Source organism: Dryas octopetala, chromosome 7 (assembly GCF_963921425.1).
Source record: "Dryas octopetala chromosome 7, drDryOcto1.1, whole genome shotgun sequence".
Lineage (NCBI taxonomy): Eukaryota > Viridiplantae > Streptophyta > Magnoliopsida > Rosales > Rosaceae > Dryas > Dryas octopetala.
This window is the reverse complement of record NC_141372.1, coordinates 170,394-190,790: the sequence shown is the minus strand read 5'-3', so window position 1 is coordinate 190,790 and position 20,397 is coordinate 170,394. Positions and strand designations below refer to the sequence as shown.

The window sequence follows — 20,397 nt, the reverse complement described above, 5'->3', positions numbered from 1 at the left end:
TTGTTGAGCTGCTGCAGCTTTCTTTTCCTTCTCATTGCGCGTTTTTATCTCTCTTTCTGCACTGACAAACCACCTCTGTCTCTGTCTCTCTCCCTCTTTCCTTCTACAGTTGATTGTCCTTTCTAATCGTAAAGGGTATTCTCGTAATTGTCGCTCAACATCCACCAGTAATCAGACCAACGTCAAATGCTGAATACTGATCGAATACTCCCTCCCTCATCCCCGTTAAAATCACAGCACAAAAACTAACTAACAAGATGTTATGGAGACAGGCACAGGCTGGTAAATCACCAAATCTATAAATGGCCACCACCACCACCAGCCTTTAACAATCAATCGGTTCTGATTTCCGAACAAAGTTACATCATCAACCAAATGGTCCAACATGCATGAAAAGGACTCATCACTTCCAAATGATAACGTATTTTTTTCTTTGAACGAATGGGCAAACAATAACAAAAAATAGCAATTTGAGTGTGAATGTGAATGTGATGCAATATTAAGATAAAGAGACCGCGTTATTTGATTGGTTTCAGATAACGCGGTTCCTCCGTGCATGGGACTGAGGAGTTGAAAAGGAGAAAACGACATGGCCTGATGCAGTGATCCATGCCTGACGGCCTAATTAAATAATTAATTAATTAATTAATTAAGCCTTTTTTCTGAATGAATCTCTTTCGCAGGAACTCTAACTAACGTACTTCCAAATTCCGATCACAATAAGTGGATTCTTTGGAGGCCAGCAGTTGATGTATTGTTGGTCCAAAGATGAAAACTTTATTAATTAGTAACCTTTCAATTAAACAGAGCATGCAGGAATTGAGTCAATATTCGTCTTGTATGTCATTCAGCAATCTTGGCATCTCAAAAAACCTGTACCAGATTGTAACCAGGAGTCCAGGATGCTATACTCCATATCAACATATATAATTAAGAATAATGCTATATTTACCACATTTTTTATACCACATTCTTATACCATCTCACGTGTCATTAATTCTTAATTGCATATATTGATGAGCAAAACAGCCATGGATACAATATTAATTTAATACTGCTGTCGCATTGTATCAGAACCCCCAAATTAGGGAAAACCAAGTTTCTAAATGAATCGTCCAGGATTCCAGATCGAGGAACACAACCCATATCTTACAAATTTCCCAAATAATTATTTTTGCTACCTCATGATACCTTTAACTTTAATGAATTATAATTAAGGCTCATGATACCTAATTATGTATATCATATCCTATGAAGCATGCCTATGCCTGACCTGTTCAATATGTTCATGAAGCTCCTTGTATGCTTGCATGGAGTTTGCAGTGAACTTCTCCATGGCCATTAATGTCTGCTTCAGATCCCATTGAAGATTTATAGATCTATTATTCTCACTAATGATTTGCGACTGTTTCTCCCCAGTAGGTAAATTCTTCACTCTGCCCTCTTCTCCTGCCAGTTGCTCCTCCAAAAGTTTTCCTTTACTCACCAGACGACCACGACCACCTTTGTTTTCAATTTCCCTTTGCTGCATTTCTACAATATTAGAATTGTGTTGTTCCAAAAGCAGATCAATACTAGTGTGAAATCCACGGATGGCTCCAATCACTTCCTTCTCTGAGAGTCTATCCATAGCTTGGGACCAGTGATTACATATAACAAAAACAGGGGGTGCACCAATTCTACCAGGAGACAAGGATTCTACTGTTCCTGTATCTTGTGGTGTTTCTTGAGGTTCATATACAAGACATCTAAGAAGCCAACCATTTAATGCCTTTACATACCCTTTTTGGGTGGCAATCCAATTGGAAAAGCATAAATTCCAGTTTTGAAGCTCTAACTTTAGTTGAGTTGCAGTTTCAAGATGCGCATCATCAATAATCAACTTCCCATGTGATGCAATGGCAGCTTCCGCAATTGCTTGGTACTGACACTTGTGACATTCTAGCATTGCTTTCCACATTTCAAGTAACCTGAACGTACAAGTTATTATTTGTATTATATAGTCAGCCATGGAAAACAAAAGCATCTGCAAATTAATCCTGTTTCAATTCCCTGACATAATTAAGGATTTATACGCACATACCACAATCTAATTAAACAAACTATCTACAACCAGTTAATTATAGGTTTAATTCACAATCGTCATATTCAACTTGATTGGTAAGTAAACCTTGTTCATAACTGTTTGGAACCAAAACCCAGGAGATATTTATTCCAAAACTTAAATTGATATGACAACAAAAGCATCCTTTAATTTGCCTGGTTCTGAATACAATCTAAAGCCAAAATAATTTAATTGTGGTTTAAAACATATAACAAAGAACTATCAGCCTCAATATCTCATCCACAAGGTGGTCTAAAAATTTTTCCAAACAAGCGGAGAAGGGAAGTCTGATCATAACTACTCATTCTGCAGGCAATAATATTTAAGTACTACGATTGCAGAATAGGAATATAGGCTATACAGCCAATTAGCTAGAGTGGCCAGTAATTTATGGCTATGCATTGCAGGCAAATGTGAACAATATATGAGTGAATTAAGTGTAGAAGAAAAACATTTGTACGTAGATGGAGGGAGTGGTCATTAAAAACAGAAATTAGCAAGCAAGCAGATCATACCTGTGAATGAGTTCAATAATCTGCGGCCACAACTCCTTGTCCCTCAACTTATTGATGGTGATTGAAATTCTATCAACAATCTGAATTGCAATTTTCATTTTTGTTAAAAGATTTCCGAGTGTAGTGCGAATAGAGTCGGCTTTGGGAGACTCATGAGCACTTGCACTACCCTTGTTATCCAAATATTGTCTCAGCAGCCTACTCTTCTTCTCATATGTTACACGCAATCTTTCCTCAGCCTACAACGTAATTAAAAAAAAAGAGCAACCAAGATGTGATTCTGCATAAATCAAGAAGTTAAGCAATTACAAATATATATGCATACCTTGACTTCATCATAAAGTTTCTTTTCCCACAAAAAGAGCGTCTTCAGAGTGTGAGATAGGCTCTGTGAACTCATCACGGAGCCTTCATGAGATTGATCAAAGCCATACTCTGCTTCTCCAACAAGTAAATAGACAGTCAAATTATATAAATTTAAAACCCATTATTTTACAAAAGTTGAGATTGTTTTTGCTAATCACTAATTAAAATTAAAAAGTTGAGATGAATATATACCTTGATGAAGAGAAATTGTGTGGTGATGAGAGCGCAGCGACTTGGAAACCTCATTGCCGGACTCTGACGCTCTCTCAAACAGAAGCTGAAGTTTTGTGATGGCCTCATGAGGCTCAGGGGCCAAATGACAAGTCTGCCCTTCCTGTTCCTGTCCAGTAATATTAATATTATTGGCACCACCAGTACTAGTAGTAGTGTCTGCAGCTAATTCAGGCTCCAAATGACAACTAGTATAATAAAGCGGTTCGTAGGCATCAAAAAGGTTAAAGAAATCCCAAGTGGAGCTGATGGGAGACGGTGGCGGGGGTGGTTTCGGAGCTAAGCCACCGCCACCGCTTGAGTGATCATCAGAATTGACGACTGGGGTTGGCTTTTCGTGGTCGTCGTGCGAAGGGAATCGGAGGTGGGAGGCAGAGTTGGAAGTAGTAGAAGACGGGCGAGAGTGATGAGAATAATAATAATAATATTGGAAGAAACGGTGGAGAGTGGGACCAAGTGCCCTGAGGGAGTCCAAGTAAGCGATATGGGCATCGGCCAGGGCTTGGCTTTGGCAGACAGCTTCGTCCAGGTACTTGTACCGGTCCCGGCATAAAGACACCGCCGGGAGTTCCTCCAGCTTTGAGGCGGCGCACCCCATCCGACTCAGTCAATTCAATTAATTATAACACTAACGCTCTATCTATCTATATATTTATCTATCTGGTTAAGGATTTCTCTAATTTGGGTAACTTAATCGGTGTATTGGCATTGGTATTAGCATGCGCCTGACTTTAATTATCTTTCCTTAATTGTGAGGGAAAAGCTAGCGGGAGCCTTCAGTCATATAACGTCTCTATTTTATTTTTCTCATTTTTGCATCAATGCCCTTAGTTTTATTGTTTATTACATCCCTTTATGCATTTCTGCTTTCTTCTTATTTGCATTCATACCACGAATTCCGGAATTTGCACTGTTTCTCTATGTTTTGTAATTTTTTCTCATGTTTACAAAAACTGGAATTAAATTGAAAGAAATTGGCCACTCATTTCCCATGATCATGATACGTTTGACAACCTAAAAAGGTAGGTATCATTTTATTAATTTCAAATCGAACATTATATCAATAACTATAAATCAAAACTAGAAGGTCAAATAAATCATTATAATGTCCAATGAATGAATGGTAATTGGTAAATTATGGCAAGTAACCGTTATGCCATGCATGTGGAAGTAAATTCATACCCAAATATTTCCTTAAAAACAAAAAAGTAAGAATAACAGTTTTAAGTGAAGGAATTAATGAGTGATGTTTTAAAAAGATATTTGGAATCTTGAATCTCTGACGACTGACGAGTGACGATATCTTCTTAAAAGGAGTCGTTGGTGGCTGTTGTTGGTGGAATTCCAACTCAATCAACTTTGGCTGTATTGTATTTCAGTATTTGTGTTCTGTTTGCTTTTGAACTTTAAACTTTGCAGTGGGAGATGAAGAAATGAAAGCAAGGCTGCAAGAGGCTAGATACTACAAAACATGGTCCTGTACTCCTGTATTGGATCTTGGATCCTAGCTAACTAAGTGAAAGCAAGAGGCTAGACCACAAAACATGGTCCTGTATTGGATCTTGTATCGATCCTAGCTAACTACAATCCTAATCCCACCAAAGGCACCAAACTTTCAGTTCATGTCATATAAACTAAGACTGTGAAAATGGCTATCCTAAAAAATGTGGGTTTTTTCAATTCAGTTATTTTTATTTTTTATCCATCTGAATCAAACATAATATATAAGCACTACAAAATTTAAGAACTCTGAACATTTGAAGGTCGAAAAGGATGTTCCCGCTCTTTTTGCAAAAATTTCAATTATATTAACTTTTAACTTTTTAGCCCATCTAGTGCCTCCTGGCCCTCCTCCACCTAGCTAATTTTTGAGTTTTTTGTGTTGATCTGGACCTACCTAATTTTGAAGCCCAAGATACTATCATTTATTCATTTTCCAAGCACAGCCGCTACTGGAGAGTCACATAATTCCTACGTCCATCATAATGAATACGGGCTTGCTACATAGGCAGCCCAAAGCAAAATTTGGGAAAGTTGCCGTAGATCCTTTGCCTCCAAGGTATAAATTGTAGCCTGTTCTGATTGAATTGAAAGTCGCCCTTTAAAATCTCAATAGTGAGGGAACAACTTTGGTCCACTTTCATCCATGAGCAATAAATCATAAAATTTGACGAACTATTAACATCATAGAATTTGTACTATATTTCTTTCTTTTTTTTAGGACGGGATTTTTTATTTATTAATCAATATGGTTAATCATCAAAACTACATCGTTTTGTCTATTTCACATTAAATTTTTTTTAAGCAAATGGGTTTAACTTTTTATTTTGTTAACTAACGTCACTTTTTTTTTACTAGAGGGTTTGAGTTTATCCGATCCTTTTATGCACCTTCTATTGCAATTGCATCAATTGCAATGGAGTGATGGACTAAACTACACCGCTGGAAATAAATTTTAATCCATTAGTTCAATTGTATACAATAAAATTGTATTGAACACCACTATTGCAAATACTCTTAATTATCAAAAAGATCTATGAGAAGCAAACTTAATTGGGATTAAAAAACAAAACCATGTGCTTTACGATTTCAAATATTGGCCTGCAGGGCTGGACCGCCTGCTGCCCTTCTGCCATGCTATATATTCACCTATAACGTGTGAACTCCTGTATTTTAATTAATTTTTGTCGTGTACGTTCAGCATTCGTTGGCTATGCCACATTTAACTTTCAATGTTTTCAGGTCGTATGTTACACATGTCGGAAAGCTTATGCCCCTAACATATATCATCACGATCGAGTCATGTGAGTGTGCTCCCTAATTATAAATTTCTCATCATCTTTACTTTGTAAAATGTAAAAAAGTAAAACCGGCCATTAGACGATCCTGCAACATTAATGTGAGTTGTACACGTACATATATAATTTAACAAGTAATATAAAGGATATTATATTGTGTTCCACTCTTATGAGAACTATTTTTTTATTAGAAAAATAGTATATAGTGTAGCAATAAAATGTTATCTCCTTAATATTATTAAATTTTAACGCTAATAATACCGTTAACTAAAATAACTGTCACTTAAATTAAATTAAGAAATTGTACGTATATAAATATCTTTTTCTTAAATTATATTAATTAATAAATGAACAATGTCTATGCCCCATGATATGTTGTCTTCCAGTATTTTTTAACAGTAGTGTTAGACATCTCACATTTTTATACCACAATTTCATATCACTTTATGTGGCAACTTACATGTCATTCATACATTGGATACTAATAAATAAATAAAAAAATCCAAAAAAAAAAAAAAAACCATGTCTAGTAAAGTGATGACACGTAAGATGTTATAAAAATATGGTATAAAAATATGGTAAATATAGCATTATTATTTTTTTAATATGCGAATGAGTGATTTGAATTTGAAATATATATATCTTTCAAAGAAATACAATAGCTAGTTGGTATTTCTTCAATATAATCCCTGTATCTTTTGGTATACACAATTAATTATATTAATTCGACAATTCTTTGTTATGACAAAAATACAAGTAACATATATTCAAAACAATAGATTTACAAAATAATTTTTTTTTTAAAGCCAAATTAAGGAAGCTTTCTACTGTACACCTCTTAATCTGACACATAATCTGATCTGTTCAACTTTAATTTAGAGGAAAAATTAATAAATTATGAAAGCAAATAAATCGATCGATCTACTCGATCCGTTTTCCTTTTTTACTGTGCAAGAGTGTTGAGAAGTGAAACCCTTGCGTTGATCAAACTCCTGAAAACTGTTTCAGTGCAAGTTTCAATTCGTGCAATGGAGGTCTCGAATTCCTGCATTGTCTTCATAGTCATTTTGACCTCTTCATCTCCTTTCTTTCTGAAACCCCCCAAGGTGTGAACCTCAAGTTGCTCAAATTGTTGAATATTATTGGCCAGCTGATCTTCTACGACCTTGGCCTTGTTTGCAGCCTTGATCTTGATCTTCAACCTCAATCCCGGAATCCACGTCTTGGATTTTGTAGGGCGAAATGATAGTGCAATTCTATTAAAAAGTGCAAGAGACACCGTTACCGTGACTTGAACGACGTCCGTGATAACAGCAGCCAGTTGAACATCGCCAACATTAACATAGTCGACGAAGACGGAGGAGGCTGCAGATGGGCGTGCGATACATCCAAGTGCGTTAACAAGCACAGCCATTTCCTTGGCCATTTTGTTTCTGGCTTTGACGTACAATGCTATTTTGGACTCGTCTCTCTTCCTCATGGCCACTTGAACTGCCGAATGCTCCTCTTTAAGAGCCAACAAGGAGGTGCGGAAGATCCCATACACGTCCACAAAACGGAGGAATTGTTCTAGAAGGTTGTCAACCCAGTGGGGATGGCGGCGGAGGGACTCTTGGGTTTGAGGAAGCTGGAGAATCTCGTGGAGGCAGTGGTGGAAGTCTTTGAGACTGGTCAAGCCGTCGCAGAGCCAAGCGGAGGTTGCAGTTGGATGAATATGGAGAGCCCATGATTGAAGGGCAGTGGTGTAATGTTTGAGCTGAGAAATCACGGGGTGCGATCTGCATGGGAGACTGATGGATCTGGTGTGATGAGACAAGGCCGGACGTGGTTTTGATGAATTTGAATTTGATGATGGACTACATGTACCACTACGGTTACTTGTGTTAGGACGAGTACTAACTATTTTGTTTGGGAAGGAAAGGGACCGCCGGAAAACGCCTACCATTTCTATTAATATTGTTGATGGTTAAAAAAATGGATGAATTGAAGGTGACTTATAAAGGATGCATATATATATATATGCATGGTGATCCAGGGAGGCTGCATTTTGCATATAAATTAAGGAGATGACTGGCACTGGCAGGCAGAGGTCCACAGGAGGAGCACACGATGGAATGGATGAAGAGAAAGAGACAGCTGTATCGACCTACTCAATCATGTGATGTGGGTATACCAAGGCCCGCTTATGGTTTGACACGCTGTTTCTCTTTCTCTTAGACCTGAGACCGCAAGTCTTTAAAGTTACATGTTAGTGTTTAATTAAGGGCTCCTTTGGTTAGGTTTTGAAAGTTTGAGAATGAAAATATAATTTAATTTTCATATTTGGTAAGTGCATCTATGTTCGGTAAGTTATATGCATGAGAAATAATTTCTTAACTAGCTAGTAACTTTATGTATGGCATTGGTTTCTGCTCTATCATGCCACGTAATTTTATTAATTTGCTGCAGTTTTGACTTGTAAACGCGTGCGGGTTGTGGCAATATTAATGAATTTTTCGATGCGATATCTGTAGGATGTCGAGGGAGATCAGATTTCGTTGAAGCTAGCAGGAGGAAGTCAGCTTACCCTGAGCCTGAGATCGCTCTACTGCTAGTCTAGATATCTGTAAAAGACAAATTAATTAATTAATTGTCAATTAACAACACATGATGTAAGTATGTAATTGGAATATTGGACTTACTTACCACAAAAGAAAAAAAATAAAATTGTTCCGATTTAAACATGCATAGACAACTTATATATGGGCTTTGTGCTACTGTGCATGCCTGCAGCTGTGTCGTCTTAATTTATAATTAAGATATATTAGGACCTGATAGTAACACACTAACACGTACCCATGTTGTTCAAATGTTAATAGACATTTTTCTTTTTTCCCCTATGAATTCTAACTTTTTAAGGTTCGGTTTGCATCTTTTTTCTGAATTTTGATTCACGCACGTATATATATATATATATATATATATATATCGATCAATTTGATTCACGCAGCATGAGAGAAATTAAGCACATATGAAAAGTAATTAAATAAATAAACAGATCGAATATATAATTACCTCCAGATCGAGTCCAGTCCCAACAAAGCTAGCTAGCTAGCTAGCTAGGTCTGACCAAAGCGTGTTAGCTACACCTCAATTAATTTGTCTGAGCCAAGTTGTATATGGTCTGTTCTGACTAATTCAATTCCCATTACGGTCAAGGTCGTTAGCTGTCTCTAAAAAATTTAACCAGCTAGCTAGCTTATATAATTACATACATATATGTATATTCAGCAAATTGATTAAGTAATTAAATGCCTAGACTCGAGCTAGTTTTGGAATTCACATATGAAACGCATTTATGCATATATGCTTCGTGCTTGGTGTCACGGGCTCACTTTTTACGCAGCGGAATTTGCCCGTGCGGCGCCAAGATTCCTCTGAATCAAGGCCAGCCATACTTTCTCTTTACTCTTTTCAGGATATAGACCCATTCGTTGCCTCCTCGAGGTTTGCCAACAAGAACTACTCCTCTCGAGTCTCGCCCGTAGCGACTATACGATTGCTTCCTTGTGTCTAGGTTCTCAGCCAAGACACTCGCCCGATCGATAGGTTCTTATGACGCCGGCATTCCAATCTCACATGTCGGGTCTTACCTTGCTCCCACATCTCATTTGTCATGGCACTAAGGGCTAGCTCGCGCCCATAGTCCTTTCCTCGAGTTGAACATGCCAGCCAACTTGCATGCATGCCACCCGAGTGAGCAACTCTTCTCCGATGCCCCACGTTAGCTTTCTCTCGTTGGCACGGGGTCGCCCTTCCCCTGCCTGCTAGCATCATCTATTGTGCATGGCCGAACCCAAGCCGATGCCCTCGTTGAGTACTACATGGCCAATGTGCACCATGAAGTCTCCGGGAGTTCACATCTAGTTGGCATGATGTGCATATGGCGCGGCATAAGGAAATTCCCCTTGTAGCCTCGTGTGCGCGCGCCCAGCGCAATACAAGCACTCCCGCTCGCTTGTACTGTCTGTGGGACCTCCTGTCCCACAGAGACACATGACCGCCCTCCGGAAGTCATGTGCCCGCCCCCTAGGTCCCCTCAGGTTCCTAGAGTAGCTCGCTTAACGCTCCATGGGTGTGGGCGCCGGGGGTGGTGGAGAGCTTGACACCATGTCTCCCCCTAAAGAGCATTTTATGCCTTTCTTCACAAAACAGGAGGAAACATCAACTTGCGCGAGGAGTCATAATTGGCCATAATTAATTCATCCGAACTCCGATTGACGAACCGTCAGTTGCGTTGGACTCGTTTCGACCTCCTGGATTTACCGGTATTTTTAGATTTCTCAAATTCCAACCGGAAGACCCCGAAACAGCCAAATTATGAAATTACCCTTCCACGCGCGCAACCCGGCCACTCTTCGCCAAACGGATGCCATTCTCTTGGCATTTGGCCCTCCATACTTCATATTAATGTCACAGATGCACAACTCTAAGTGCGGACCGTGACACTTGGCATCCAGACATGACAGGTTCTGATGAATATGTCCTTTAAGACCTCTATCAAATTATGTAGCTAGCACTGCGACTGCTTTAATTAATTTTGAGTTTAGTTTTATGTATATAATTAGAGAAAAGATACATGCCCTTATACATACACAATAGCATTGAGTCATCCCACGTGGAGAGCTAGATAGGAAGGTATCTTGTCGATCGATCTAATCTAATTAATATTAACTACTAATAATTAGGATCATGTGCCACGTTTTTGTCATTAATTTCTTAATATAATCTTCAGAACATGCTTGGGACACTACTACAAAAAATATAGATTAGCAATTGATGAGAGCAGTCACCTTCCCTGACTAAACTGACTCTTAGCGGTCACCTAAGCCTATGGTGACAGTGCAGCATCCCTTTGCTTGACAATCTAATAGAACAGAGTTGCTATAGAGCTACATCATATATTTCTAGATCAGTCCTTCTCTATTTTTCATTTATTTTGATTTATAAAACAAAAGCACATCAAAGTTGTCAGATTTCATTTATTGTACATAACAGTCTTTTGATCAAGTTTTTCATAATGACAAATAGAGCAACCAGTTCTTTGGCCAAATTTTCAAATTTTAAATTTAATTATAGAGGTAGTGATTAATTAAGCTAGGTACGTAAGTGCATGCTGTGTTTTACTCTTAATTTAATTATATGATAAATATATATTAGTTTAATTAATTATTTGGGAATGGTAGGGTATATAATTAAGGGAGACTGGGAGAGACGATGATTGACGACGGTGCTATAACATCAAGAAGAATAATGAATAATGAATAATGAAAGCGCCGCATACATAATCATGTTGGAATTAATATAATGCAGTTAGTGGTGGTTTGATATAATATTATTCCTCTTATTAATTCCTGATTCAGTTCAAGTGATGATTACAAATATTATCATGATCATTATCATTCTGCGCGCAACTGCGCGCTGCATGCAATCCCAATTAAAGGTTAATTTCTAAATAAATTGAATTAACCTAGCTTTCAAGGGAGATAGAATTATTGGGAGCTAGCTAGTTAGGAAATAAAGGGCTAGATCATGAGCACAAAAGATAGAATTAATCAAGTGGCACCGCACCTTTATATATATCTATATAATATATATTCGACACCTACAGAGAGTGAGGGAATTATATATTGTATTATAGATGTCAGTGGGTTAACTAACGCACTAATTTTTTTTTCTTTTGAATTGAAGAAACTTTTATATCTTGAGAAACTAAGTAGAATTACAATCATTTAAAACATGTTCTTGAAGCCAACTTGGGACGTCACTCTCTCAACTAACAATATTTTCACAAGATATATATAACAAGCAAGAAATGAGCCGCCCCATTACCCTGATCTCTAGGTATATAAGTACAATAATCCTCTGATTAATCAAACCATATTCTCTTAGCCTCCTCCAAATGGTACTGTCCGGAGTTAAATTCTCCTTCATCCTTTGAACCGAGATATAATAAATTCAGTATCCGATTTCATTAATTGAATAGAGGAAAGCGCAGCCCCAAAAACAAACCGAAGCCCGTATAAAACCGCCATGATTTATGTTTCTTGAGGGGAAGCGATGTGACCAAGACTAAGCCTAATTAAAAAGAAGGAAAATATTAATCAAAATAATTAATAAAGATCTTAATCATGATGGAGGTTTAATTAGGCTGCCGGGCTTTTGGATGGATATGCCTCTGCGAGTTCGGGCTTCACTGAATGGTCAAGCCGGCCCAGTGAATATTGTATCTCTCATCTCTCGTGAATTGGTAGCCCAACCTTGGCCCATGTCCAGTTATTCGGTCAAGAAGTTAGCTAACGTTTCATAAAATATTGTGCGTGCTATACTGTACGTGTTTCAGCAATGGATTCGTATGCATGGTAGATGACAAGGCAGCTCATTCTTTTGCCACTTCACCGTAAGGTTGGACACGTGTCATTCATTCATGATCACTTTTCTTTAACTTTAGTTGCATGTATATGTATTGAGATGAGTAGTCGTGGAAGCAAATTAATTAGCTAGCTAGCTAGCATTTGATCGATCGAGTTTGAGTTCGTTGGAGCTAGGACGAAGGAATTAAGCAGGTAATTAGTAATTGGAATGAAGTAAATAAAGTAGTAGTTAGCTAGAATATATGGAAGAAGAGCGGGAAAAGCAAAGAAGAGAGGAGGCACTTACCGATAATATTAGTAATATATCGAGGATGGAGCCACTAACACATGGTGCCTATGGTGGCGGAATGTACGGCAGCGATAGTACTAGTACTACTGGACCAGCAGGAATCAATTCCAAGCCACCGGCCAGTGACACGCAGAGTGCTGACTGACCAGTTGAACCCACCATGCCCCCCAAGCATCCTCCCCCGGACCCCCACCTTCCACCGCCGACCCAGACATCGATATCACAGGCCAATCCTATTTTCAATAATATATTTCTATATATTAATTAACCACCCTCTACTACTTAATTACCCTCCATCTATAATCTATTTATTATTCTATGTTTTCTTTTGTCTAATATATAGCTTAATTTCCACTCCATGTTTTCATGTAAGTAAAATATGCTATTATCTGGTTCATAACTATAAAGTAAATAATAGAACAATGTTGTTCTTAATTTGGCACAATTTAAAATGTTGTTATCTGGTTCATGTGGCCATGTGGGGATCGACACTTTTTTGTGCAATAAATTAAATTGACATCGAAAATGAATAAAGAAGGAAAGACTCATGATTTTATGTACATTCTAAAAAAAAAGAACCGCCACCAACCTATAACTCTATAACTATAAGTAAGTTATTGGAGGCCCTACATTTATTACCTAATAGTAAGGAATAAATAAAATATATATTCATTTCGGTAATGAAATTACATAATTTCTTTAACTTGTATTAATTAACAATTAGATAAGTCTTTTGACTGACCAATGAACGTTGTAACTTGTAATCTTGGGAGAGAGCACGTGGATGGAATGTTCATTTGGTAACCTGTCTTTCTCATTGTTATTGACTTATTGTTATCATCCCTAATCATTCATAATACATGTCCAAAAAATGCCGTGTGTGGTCAATCATATCTGAATCTCCCTAAATATTTTTCTAAGGAGCGCATTTTAACTTCAAGCCTTAAACCCAAGAAGAGAATGGCTAAAGCATCCACGGAATGGCTACGACCTTTACTTATTTTTCATTTTTGTCTTGTAGTTCAATTTTGACAATTTTGTTATGCACCTTCATAAAAATTGGAACAGTTCGAAATGTTAACCTTTAATATTCTGATGACAAAAATCTGATAGTTGCGATATACACAAATTTGACTTATGAGAAAAACTTACATGTCCCGGAGATATCAATAGGTGGTATCCCCATCCTCTCTCTCTCTCTCTCTCTCTCTCTCTCTCTCTCTCTCTCTCTCTCTCTCTCTCTCTCTCTCTCTCTCTCGGTGATACCACACAAGTGGTCTAGGAATAGGTAAGTTTTATTCTTGACTTATACATGAGTATTTTAGGTATTTTAATTTTTGTCAATTTTCATATTTAAAATAAACGTTTTGAACTTAGTTGCAATCGTTATATAAAACTACATCAGTAACATCACAAAATTAAAGAAAAAAATTATCAAAAACAAGGTAAAAGTGAAAAATGGCGGAAATTAGGAATCAAATATATACAGTTTTCCTGGCCAAAAAATATATATATAGTTTTCAAAAATATAATTTAGCCTATAAATTATAAGTGAGTAACTAACTAGCTAGAAAACTAGGAAACTAAGGAAAAGAAGGAAGAACAATTAATTACATTTTCGGGGTTCCTAACTTAGGAGGGTGTACTCAATCCAGATTTTTAAAGACTTTTTTTAAGTGACAGATTTTCATAGACTTTCATGAAGTTTTATTAAAAAACTTTCATAGACATTGATAGACTTTCAATGACTTTTTGATACAAATATCATTGTGAAATATTGTAAGATAATAGCATCCGTATATCACAAAGGGCAATGAAAACGCAATGAAATCAAACAGAAGGGCAATGAAAAAGTAGTGAAATCAAACAAAAAATGACAAACTGATGAAAGAATAATCTCCAAGAAATCAAGATTGTTAAGAAACCTACTAATATATTGAATGATCTAAAACTGGTCTTCAATATTTGTTGAAACTTACTATTCAATGTTACATGGATAATGTTAAATCCAGGTAACGTTGACAAAAACGAGCTACCAAGTGTGAAGTCAATTAAATTAAAAAATAAAATAATACATAATGAGAAATGCATATAAATTTTAAAATTTGAAAGAAATAATGTTGTATTACTACTTAACATATAAGTCAAAAATTTAAATAATGTTGAACTAATCTCTTTATTATTGTATCTAATAGATAAATCTAACTCAAGTCATCCTTGAAACTCTCAACATAAACATACAAAAAATAAAAGGGTGGAACAATATATTATAATTGACATGTTGTAAACCCATAAAACTAACTTCTGGAGCACTGAAGTCTAGAGTTAGAACCGTATATGAGAAATCTATTTATATGTAATGGCATAGTGATGAGACAATATAAGGAATAGGTGTATCAATGTTGGAAGGGACATACACGCGCGCATGCAATGCTAAAGGAGGCGAAGAGAGAAAAGGGGAAGCCTTTTCTCAAAAGTCTTTCAAAGTCTTGGGGAGGGGGAATGGAAGAGAAATAAGAAGATTTGGTATGTATACTTTAATGCCAAAAGTCTTTCAAAGTCTATGGATTTGAGAAATCTGTGAAAGTCATTAACATTTTGAGTACCGTATGACTTTCATAGACTTTTTAAAAGTCTTGATTGAGTACCCCCTGACTTTCATAGACTTTTTAAAAGTATATAAAAATCTTGATTGAGTACCTCCTAACTTTTTAATTTAACAAAAGTCTTTCAAAGTCTTGATTGAGTACACCCCCTTAAGGTTAGGTGCCGGTTTTGAATTCTGAAGCACGTGTAGAGACTATACCTTTTCTTTTTCTTTTATGGTGTGTTTGGATGGAGAAAAAAAACTTGGAATTTAAACAAAACTCAGCATTTAAGAAATTACATGCTCTAATTTTCTTGTTTGGGTCCATAAATATAGAATTTTGTAAATTCTATGTGGAAAAAAACTTGGGATTTGAAGGCTGTAAATTCCAAGTTTAAATTCCACATAAATTGGTGTCATTTTCAAAATTCCAATTTTTATAAAAATAAAAAAAAAGTCGTGTCTACCAATTACCTTGCCAATTAATTACAATACCACCACCACTACCACCACCACCATCGTCACCACCACTGCCACCACCACCGCCACCTCTGCCGCCACCATCACCACCACAACCATCGACACCACCTTCGCCGCCACCACCACCTCTGCCACTACTACTACCGCCACCGCCGCCACCGTCACCACCACCACCACCGACACCGCCACCACCACTATCACTGCCGGCTGCCACCACCACCACCAACACCACCTCCGCCGCTACCACCACAGCCGCCACTATTGCCACCACCGTCGCCGCCACCGTCACCACCACTGACACCGCCACCGCCACCGCCACCGCCACCACCACCGACACTGACACCGCCGCCGCCGCCTCCATCACCAATGCCATCACCACCACCATCGCTGTTGCCGTCGCCACCACCATCACCATCACCGCCAATGTCGCCGTTGCCACCACCTCCAATATCCCAATTTTTGCCACCACCATTTCTCCCACCGCCCGTGGGCCATCACCCCTACTACCATCGTCAACTTACCACAAACATCATTTTTATTGTTGCAACTATCACCATCACTCTTTTATAAAACTATTATAAATTTCGTATTTAAATTTCATTATGATTACATTTATCCAAACAAGAGAATTTACAAATTCTAAAATTTTAAATCACGTCATTTTAAATTCCGTTATTTGTGAATTCCTTAGTAGTTTCAAATTACTTCACTCAAACGCAGAATAGAGACTTAGACTTGAACAAAACCAATTTTGTATCCTTGATTCTTTCATCCCCTGTCACTAGTTACGTAGTAAGTCAAGACACCTTCTGACTTTTCTTGATGCGCATCCAAAATTCTGAAAACTATTCCGTTGAATATTATTTATTTTCCCACACAAAAAAATATTGATTGTTGACCCTGATATATTCAAAGTTTCAAACTTGTGTAGATTAATCTTTTAGATAATACAAAGCATTCCATATAATTTTTAAAAGAAAAGACAGAGATTCTACGAACCCAAAAATACCCTCATTCTATGTTCTTGACTTCTTTCCCCTATCGCTAAAGCTCTTTTGTTTTTTGAAAAAAAAAAAAAAAAAAGAAAGAAAAGCAGCCAGGCCAACTGGCCCAGACAGTGATCAGTTGGAGGGCACAGCCAGGCCTATCCTACAAATCTCTTCCACTGGCGGCGTATCCCAATTCCCAGTTCGGCTTTTCATTTGGTTGAAATCGTGAATGCACTGCTCCACCGTCAAAGCCGAAACTCGCTTTCGTTCGGCAGCGAGTTTCTTCCCAGCAACTCTGTCAAATATCCTCTCCCAACCTTTTTCCCAGTCACCATGCGCATCACAAAGTTGGAGCGTCCCATTGGCCCAGTGGGTCCAGCTCCACCCTCTGTATAGGCCCATCATCACGTCCGCTACGCACGGGCCTTGGCAAACAGGCTTGCAAGGCCTGCACTTGGTCCCACTCAATGGGCCTGGGCTTGACAGCGACGCCACCGGCACTCCGTAACGGCTTGGCGGGAACGCGTACTTACGATCTGTTACGATACAAAAGGGGAGTCGTTTTGTGACCAAAGGCACCCCTTGGGTGGTGAGTTGGGCCCTGAAGGCAGTTTCCGAGTTGAGTTGGTGGAAGCCGGCTGAGTCGAGCTGGGGAAGGAGGGAGAGGCGGGAGAGGGCGACTGTGGAGGTGTTGAGGTCGCCGATTCCAAGGCGGTCGTTGAGTCCGCCGTAGGAGGAGCCGGGTGGGACTAGGTACTGGCCCGCTACGAAGTATTTTGGGTGGAGCGGGGCATTCCAGTAGGCGTCCACTCGGGTTCGGACTATCCACTCGTAGGTGAAGTTGTTTTGTTTTTGGTATGCTTGGATTAGAGTTAGGCAGCCTTCCACCAGGTTGAAATATTGCAACAGACCCTGCACACCACACCCGCCACAACATTTTAATTGCTCGATTATAAGTTTCAATTTCATTTCATTTCAAAATTAATTATACACAACAGTAAGTAGAAAAATTCAAATGAAATTAGAATTAATGAATAACAAGGCTTTAATTCTTCCTTTAATTATATTATAAGATAAGAAGATTCATAATGGCAGCCTGGGTGGCACTTGGCTGTACTGCCAATTTTCCAACTTCCATTTTTGACATTTCCAAAACGGTTTCGACTTGGGGTGGGACCGCCGCTGACGGCTGGTCTACCAGACTACCAGCCTCTCATGAATTCTTTAGTTTTGATAATAAATACTAATTGCAGAGAGAAGATGACTTTTTTAACCTTCCTCCCAGCTAGTCAGCTACAAGCCTACAACCATATCATTATTATTATTATTATTTTTTTCTAAAAATTAATAATATCCATTATTCAGTGGAGGTTGTCCGGCATAATCATTCAAGTATTCAATCACATGCTCCACGCCTCCACGAGAACGTGACTGCATTCTTTAAGCTTTGAACTTGTATTATACGAATTCATAATTTGTTTTTTTTTTTTTTTAAGATAGCTTATCTAATTTGTGATTTGAAAGGAAGTGAGGAAAGTTCAAAACCCCTCACAAAACTTTGGTATAATTCATTAATTTGGTTGAGCAAAAAATTAAATAACTACGAGGAGAAAAAAGAAAAAAAGAAGGAAACAAAACCGCAACAAGAATTAAATGCAAGCACCGTTATTAGACGCGTATAAGAAACCCAATTAATAATAAAAAAAGAAATTACTAAATTAAAGGAAAATGAGGCAGAAATTAAAAAGAAAACCTGGATGCCATTGGGCGAGTTCTTGGCGGTTAGGACTCGGAGCTGCAACTTGGTCTCGTCGATGGGTTTGGGGTGGAAGATTCTGACGGAGGCGAGCCTAGGCGCAGTCTTGAGGAGCGAGAACTTGAAGGCGTTGGGGTCCATGGGGCTGTGCAAGAAAAGATCCGAATTGGGGTACCTGTTTAGAATCTGGTCCACAATGGACGGCCCCGTGAGCTCGAACCTCCGGGCCCCACCTACCAAACAGACGGCCATTCTGGAGCGTCCCAAGTCATCCTTCTTCCGATTGGAGAAGGGGTAATTAGTTGAATTGACGGCGGCGGTTACGTTGTCCGACGGCGGCTGCTGGAAGGCACGGCCGCCGAGAAGGAAGGATCGGATGGGAGCAAAAGAGGAGAAGGGGTTGGTGGGAGCAGCAGAAAGTGAGAGGAAGACTATGAGAGAGAGGGGAGGAATTACTAAGAGGAGAAGCCGCCAATCAAGATCTGAAAACCGTCTGCCGAAAGACATGCTGCTCATATTTTGGGGCTTCTGATTTTTAGCATCGATTCCTTTACTTCTTGTTGTTGGATCCAATTTTTCCCATGGGAGGAGGCACCAACCAAATCCACACACAAAGATACAACAATTGGAGAGGTAAGAGTATGAGAAAATTGGGTGACTTTGGGTTTACTTCTCAGCTTTAATGAGCTTTCTTTTTTTTCATTTGATTTTTTCCGTTTTTCAGTCTTCTTTTTTTGGTGTGGACTGTACAGCCGTGCAGGTGGAGGGAGATCACAAGGCCTTTTGGCGTGAGGAGATGTAGTTAGCCTTTCCCTTGGGGTATAAATGTATAATTACGTGATATTTCATATTTGAGTGTGCCGCTTTTAATTGAACTTTTTTTTTTTTAATTTGTTTATTTATTTATTTTTAATGCTGGAGGAGAGTGAGAGTGGAGCGAAGGTGTTGTTAATGGATTGGTTAAGTAAATGGTTTGACAATGTTAGTGTACAAAATATATTGTGTAGGAATGACAATAAGGCGGGGTGGGACCGGGTATGCCACCTCTAATTCATATCCGAATTTTTGTATTTTCCGTTTGTATTCAATCTCCGAATTTTTCAATTTAAAGACATGTTTATTAAATTAGAATCGAAATAAATAAGAATCGGAATGAGCAAAAATTGGTATGAAAATTAATCAGAATGAGCAGGAATCGGAATGAGCAGGAATCGGAATAAACAAGAATCATAATCAGTCATTCTCATTAATATGTTTACCACCTCCTAAACCCAACACCATCATCACCACCTCCTAACCCCAACACCATCACCACCGGAATCACCATCAACAGCCGCCACCCCTCATCACCACCGGAAATCCTAATTGACCTTCGTAGATGCATTGAACGATGATCGATGTTGTCCTTTTGCCACCCGTGCAACCCAACTTCCCATTTTCCTTTTCTAAACTCATTGAACGATGTTGTCCTTTCACCTGGATGGTGAGCACCGAAAATTAGAAGAGTTCAAAAAATAGTCAACCCATTCAAAAATTTTCCCAAGATGCGTCTTTTTGAAAAAAAACCTCTATGACAAAATCAACCAAATAGAATGAAAAGGGTTACTTTCAGTTTGAAAGAATTTGAAAATCAAGTTGTGATGTAGCAAAGCACTCCAAAATAAAACAAATAAATTTTTCAGTGAAACGTTAGAAAGAAAAAGAATTGAACAAAAAAGAGAAAATGAAGAAAAAGGAACGAGGAGTGGGTTAATGCTATGGACTTTTGGTGCTCGCCATAATTTAAAGATTCAATGGGTTTTTCTTTTATAGGGGTGATATCTACGACTACGAGGGATATCCCATCGATGGCTGCGTGGTCGGCTTCGG

General features: G+C 38.3%; 4 protein-coding genes across 4 annotated transcripts; 1 reads left to right on the top strand and 3 right to left on the bottom strand.

The window, feature by feature from the left end:
- Positions 1 to 1,093: 1,093 nt before the first annotated feature.
- On the bottom strand, positions 1,094 to 3,814 carry LOC147277991 (uncharacterized). The gene is made up of 4 exons (XM_086250100.1): positions 3,178 to 3,814; positions 2,945 to 3,054; positions 2,620 to 2,858; positions 1,094 to 1,970 (listed from the first exon to the last, which is right to left on the bottom strand). Exons 1-4 carry the CDS (start codon positions 3,812 to 3,814, stop codon positions 1,250 to 1,252), a joined length of 1,707 nt encoding a protein of 568 aa, XP_086106226.1. The 3' UTR covers positions 1,094 to 1,249.
- A 3,143-nt stretch (positions 3,815 to 6,957) lies between these two features.
- LOC147277990 (DUF241 domain protein (DUF241)) lies at positions 6,958 to 7,959 on the bottom strand. Its single transcript, XM_086250099.1, has one exon. The coding sequence runs from the start codon at positions 7,957 to 7,959 to the stop codon at positions 6,958 to 6,960; it is 1,002 nt and encodes a 333-aa protein (XP_086106225.1).
- A 4,710-nt stretch (positions 7,960 to 12,669) lies between these two features.
- Positions 12,670 to 12,962, top strand: LOC147277989 (transcription activator-like protein). Its single transcript, XM_086250097.1, is given in 2 exon segments — positions 12,670 to 12,900; positions 12,903 to 12,962. Coding segments are annotated over 2 exon segments (291 nt in total).
- Positions 12,963 to 16,689: 3,727 nt separating this feature from the next.
- Positions 16,690 to 19,308, bottom strand: LOC147277988 (uncharacterized). The gene is made up of 2 exons (XM_086250992.1): positions 18,526 to 19,308; positions 16,690 to 17,684 (listed from the first exon to the last, which is right to left on the bottom strand). The coding sequence occupies exons 1-2, from the start codon at positions 19,042 to 19,044 to the stop codon at positions 16,905 to 16,907; spliced, it is 1,299 nt and encodes a 432-aa protein (XP_086107118.1). The 5' UTR covers positions 19,045 to 19,308; the 3' UTR covers positions 16,690 to 16,904.
- Positions 19,309 to 20,397: the final 1,089 nt, after the last annotated feature.

Bases quoted from the DNA above. Each gene is read 5' to 3' on its own strand.
- LOC147277991 (XM_086250100.1), bottom strand. From the start codon at position 3,814: ATGGGGTGCGCCGCCTCAAAGCTGGAGGAACTCCCGGCGGTGTCTTTA. The intron at 3,055-3,177 runs GTATATATTCAT...TTGGAGAAGCAG, and splicing joins CACAATTTCTCTTCATCAAG to AGTATGGCTTTGATCAATCT. The intron at 1,971-2,619 runs GTATGATCTGCT...TTGTACGTTCAG, and splicing joins ATTATTGAACTCATTCACAG to GTTACTTGAAATGTGGAAAG.
- LOC147277990 (XM_086250099.1), bottom strand. From the start codon at position 7,959: ATGGTAGGCGTTTTCCGGCGGTCCCTTTCCTTCCCAAACAAAATAGTT.
- LOC147277988 (XM_086250992.1), bottom strand. From the start codon at position 19,044: ATGAGCAGCATGTCTTTCGGCAGACGGTTTTCAGATCTTGATTGGCGG. The intron at 17,685-18,525 runs GTTTTCTTTTTA...TGTGGTGTGCAG, and splicing joins ACTCGCCCAATGGCATCCAG to GGTCTGTTGCAATATTTCAA.